This window comes from Trachymyrmex cornetzi, unplaced genomic scaffold (assembly GCF_001594075.2).
Source record: "Trachymyrmex cornetzi isolate Tcor2-1 unplaced genomic scaffold, Tcor1.1 scaffold1420, whole genome shotgun sequence".
Classification (NCBI taxonomy): Eukaryota; Metazoa; Arthropoda; class Insecta; order Hymenoptera; family Formicidae; genus Trachymyrmex; species Trachymyrmex cornetzi.
In genome coordinates, this window is record NW_017296006.1 from 34,219 (window position 1) to 39,180 (window position 4,962).

At 37.5% G+C, this 4,962-nt stretch overlaps 1 protein-coding gene across 1 annotated transcript in view; it reads left to right on the forward strand.

The window, feature by feature from the left end:
- Positions 1–4,241, forward strand: part of LOC108757423 (uncharacterized) — a 10,721-nt gene extending 6,480 nt beyond the window's left edge. Inside the window, exons 4-8 of the mRNA XM_018501834.1 lie at positions 1,058–1,072; positions 1,259–1,412; positions 1,519–1,750; positions 2,027–2,413; positions 3,072–4,241. Coding sequence (XP_018357336.1) covers positions 1,058–1,072; positions 1,259–1,412; positions 1,519–1,750; positions 2,027–2,413; positions 3,072–4,163 — 1,880 coding nt within the window. The 3' untranslated portion in view covers positions 4,164–4,241. The remainder of the gene's footprint in view (positions 1–1,057; positions 1,073–1,258; positions 1,413–1,518; positions 1,751–2,026; positions 2,414–3,071) is intronic.
- Positions 4,242–4,962: the final 721 nt, after the last annotated feature.

The window sequence follows — 4,962 nt, forward strand, 5'->3', positions numbered from 1 at the left end:
TAACGGAAAAGTAACGAAAAGTTACTTTCTCAAGTAACGGTAACTGGAACGAGTTACTTTTAAAAATCGGTAACTAGTAACGGTAACTTGTTACTTTTTCTATTCGGTAACGAGTAACTGTAACTTGTTACTTTTAAAAAGTAACTTTCCATTCCCTGATAATCACCTCACCTCACATAGTCGGCGCTTCTACACTGAACAATGAATCTCTCTTATGCAACATTTTGTAACTTGTTAATATGTTAAAAATTATCATCAAATTTTAAAAAATAATAACTACGAGAACAATATGTGTCTTGTCATTTCGACAGTCGGTTAAATAATGATTGCTAACCAAGTAACATAGCGGTCAATTTGAAGACAAACCCAGTGAGAAAGCTAATATCAAATCGATATCAAATCGAGATCGATATCATCAAAACACATCGACGCGGTACATGTATATATATCGATTTGATATCAATTTGATATTAGCTTTCTCACTGGGTTTGTCTTCAAATTGACCGCTATGTTACTTGGTTAGCAATCATTATTTAACCGACTGTCGAAATGACAAGACACATATTGTTCTCGTAGTTATTATTTTTTAAAATTTGATGATAATTTTTAACATATTAACGAGTTACAAAATGTTGCATAAAAGAGATTCATTGTTCAGTGTAGAAGCGTCGACTGTGTGAGGTCAGGTGAATATTAATCAAATTATACATACAATAATTTAATCATTTATATAATTTTAGCTTGAGTTCTCATTGCCACTCAGCTTTCTAACTTTGTGAGGGGTGGCACCCAGTTGGACACGGCTCAATTGGACATGAGCCACTCACAGCGCTTGAGACTACAAAGCTCCTAAGCACCGGTCGCTGTGATTGGTGGTGTCCAATCAAGACGTGATCAATCGGGATCACCCCCTTTGTGAGTATGTGACTTACCTCACAACAGTAAATGATTCAATTTTTGAGAGGAAAAACGTTGGAGATATCATTTTGTCATGCAATACTCCAATCATTGCGCTAAGGGGAAAGATTGCTGATGAAGACTCAAACCATGAGTGGAAACGTTCAAAGTCAAGGTTTATATTTTTAATATTAAGAAGAATTGCGCTAATTGATAACCAGCGTTGGCTCCTATTGTCTGTAATATATGTTTTATGGTTTTTCTTAATTGTTTTAATTAAAGGAGTCTATAAAAACTTATGGTTTTGTTAATTTGTAATTTATCATTATTATTATTACAATATATTACTTCTGTTTCATAGCGAGAACAAGTTACACTTTGGCCCGAGATTCTGCAGAATCCGTAAATTCGTGGGCGCAATGCGAAACGGCTATCATGGAGATCAGGCGAGAAGACCGTGCGACTATCGCGGACGATAGTCCCTCCAGATTATATTCTACGTGGCTGTCTCAAGAGTAATTGTGTCTCTTTTTCACAAACTGTGAAAAATCTTTATAAATATGCGATTAGAATTTCAAACAGAAATTGTAATATATGTATATTATATATATTTTGTTACAGATGCGAAGTGCGAGCTGGCCCTGAGTATATAATCAGAAAATACACATTTTTCAAGAACGGCACGTTTCTCCTGTTACGTTATCATTATGCCGAAGAATCATGCAGCATAGCGACGCACACTGTTACAATTCACGGTTCCATCAAGTTGCTAGGATCATCTGCCATCGTTTCGGGTGCAACTGAAACGAGATTTCACGTGGATGCCATTAATATTGTACCTTTAAATCGACGGGTATTATATAATATTTCCAAATCGATTAAATTCGAGATGAAATCAGTTTGCGAACGTAAAGTAAAATTATTGTAAATACAGGAGATGGATTGTGTATCGTTAAACGGTGGTACCAAAGACATCCTAATAATGTTATATATAACTGTTGTACATAATAATGTCTTTATTTAAATAATATTATACATAACTGTTGTACATAATAATGTCTTTATTTAAAAGGCGCAAAAGAACGAAATAAAATTATTCTTAATTGTTCAGTAAAAATTAATTTCACAGGTCGCTCACAAGTTTGGGCATAGATTGAACCTGACTTGCGGTCCCCAGCCGAAATGGCGACCTTACGTTCCCGAAGTGATTTACGAGCAGCCACGGCAACGCTCGGCGGCGTTATCGTGGCAAGGTCCAATCTACAATTCTCTGCAGATACACTCGTCTGCGAAGAAGAAGCTCGGTATGAACTGTTTAGAGCCTTTTGGGATCGAATTCGCCGAATTGAAGCTGCTGAGAGTGCAGAAGAAATCGTTTGAAAGCTCGTCCAGCAATCGGTACCATAAGCTTCCACAAATTCAACTTTTTTTAGCCAGCCCAACACCCAACATTCATTCTCGCTGGAATTATAAACCGACCTCTTTACAGTCTACCGCTATGATCCGCGCCGACACGGTACGTTTTGGTTACTCTTTTTTTCGCAAGCTTGGAAAGTAACGCATTACCATTATTATTATTCTTTTTTCTATCTGTAATGGTAACAGTAACATTTTTTTTACAGTAACGGTAACGAATTTAGCATTACTTTTATCGTTACTCAGTCCCCTATTAACTTTTGTAGATATGTCTATTCAATAAATAGCTAATACAGTCGGATCACTACAATTACTCAATTTGTGACTTGTATTTTCGTAATTATAATATTCCGATGATGACTTCAAAAGTAGAATTTTAACTTTGGTCTTAGCTTTTTCTCGCCATCCAATGATGAAATAGTTAAAACTCACTTGACATTATCATGACACACAAATAAGATGTATTAATTCCTATATATTTTTATTTGTAATGTTTAATTATTTTTAATAAAAATCTTAATTATTTTTATTGTGTACAATCTGTGATATGACTTGATATTTCTGATATATTGTATCTTTCTTTCAAATGTTTAAGAATTTTACAAAATTTATTAAGGTAATCGTTTTTAATGTAAAGAAAAACTTGCCACACAGAGACAAGTAAAATTTTAATATTAATTATTGTGTGTGTGTATGTGTGTGTGTGTGTGTGTGTGTGTGTGTGTGTGTGTGTGTGTGTGTGTGTGTCAATGTTACAGGTGAGCGGTTGCCCGATATGCAGCAGCGTGTCTCGGAGTACTGAGTTCAGTCCACCTCTTCTTCATCAAACGGCAGCTCTACCCGCACTCATCGGAGGTTATTGGCACAGCGAGAGATGCGAAAGCTCCGAGGGCGGTGTCTGGTCCAGACGTCAATTTCAGATACACTCGGGAGATAAATTGTGGGCCGGTCAATGGGACTATTACAATGATCCGCAATGTTCAATGTTTTTGTACGCGATAACTGCGGCTGGAAGTTATATCCAGCGAACTGGAAGGCAAAGACGTCACGAACAGGTCGATCGAGAGACTTTTCTCGGCCACTATCTCAATATCTCCACAAGGCTCTTGTTCAAAAGGAGCGTCACCAATTCGCCAACTATTCATCATACTGTACAAAGCATTATATTAGATCTCTATCAAAACAAATTTTATCTCGCATCAAACGGGTCGAAAAACGAGAAGCGGCCTGTCACAATAGATAAAAAGGTACAAGAAAGACAGGAAAGATCGCTGACTGACGACGTACATCGACAGCTGTTGCGCGACGAACAGTCTATAGTTGAATCAAGATTCGCAGCGATGCTACGAGGTCATCAAGCATACGAGACCACTACCAGAAAACCTTTTCCCACCTGGAGCACCCTCACTGGTACTACGGAGCTGGATCTACACATTGCCGAGAGCACTTTAATTCCTGGAGACGCCGCGATATCCACTCGTTGTAGCGCCGATGCCGCCGATCGGCGCAGGCTCAGCGCGGGCGTGCCACTCATCACCTGGTCGAGAAATTGCGTGCCTCGCGCCGTCGAAGCGCCCTCCACGTTGGGACTGCGGGCCAAACTGGGCATTAACTGGAACAGTCAGTACATCCTACTGTTGGGCTCGCGAGACGACAATATGTGGGAGGCTCCTCTGCGTCAATGCGCGCAGATTCCACCCCACAATTCTGTTCTGCGAGCGCATCTTCGGAGAAGCATCGGTCTTCGATTCGGACTGCTCCCTGCTTCAGCGTCGTCGAGTCGACTCTCCGCTTGGTGTCTCTTATCGTGTATTTTACTGTGCTTCATATATTACCTCGTTCGACGGTGATATCCGCCGAATCGTTTATACTTTTACTAAGGAGCATTTGGATTCGGAATTTAAGAAAGATATTTGATGTGGAATACATATTTATAATACATGGAGTTTAAAATAAACATTTAAAAGTTTTCTTGTTTCACGTTTTCTCTTATGGAAAATTTTGTACGATTGTAAGCTTGTACATATGTGTAAATATATTATAGAATCGAAAATCGAAGGCTCACAGCAGTAGTTTTACGATAAAGTGGTGTAATTAAATCAATTATTATTATCGCCTTTCGTTGCAATATGTTTGGAGCGAAAGTTTAAAAGAGCGCTGTGTAATAATATCTTAACAAAATTACCTTTTTAAAAAAGGTAAAAAAAAGGTGTCAAGTGTGCATGTACCTTCTATAAAAAACTGTACTTTACATAAACTAAAAAAAAACTGTTATACAAATAATATAATTCAAGTGGTAATATTGTTCATTTTTTATTATAAATTAATCCTCAGTAGTACGTATGCATTAAAAAAAATGAAATTAAATCTTTAAATTACGCCAATTGCAAAAAGAATATATAATTTCTTACAACATATAACCAGAGAGAAACCTGAGAGAGGCCATGGCGGCCTTTTTCGCGTGATAGGCGAAAGCCACCGTACGCTAGCAGCACCAACATCATTTTTATAAAATGATGTGAACTACGCATCGCATTATCGATACTGTCGATAAAATCGTAGTGTCGATACATGGATTTGGTGCTAAATTCACAAATATAATATTAATTTACAAAAAAATGTTTTTTTAATCGAATAAGGCGTTTTTTT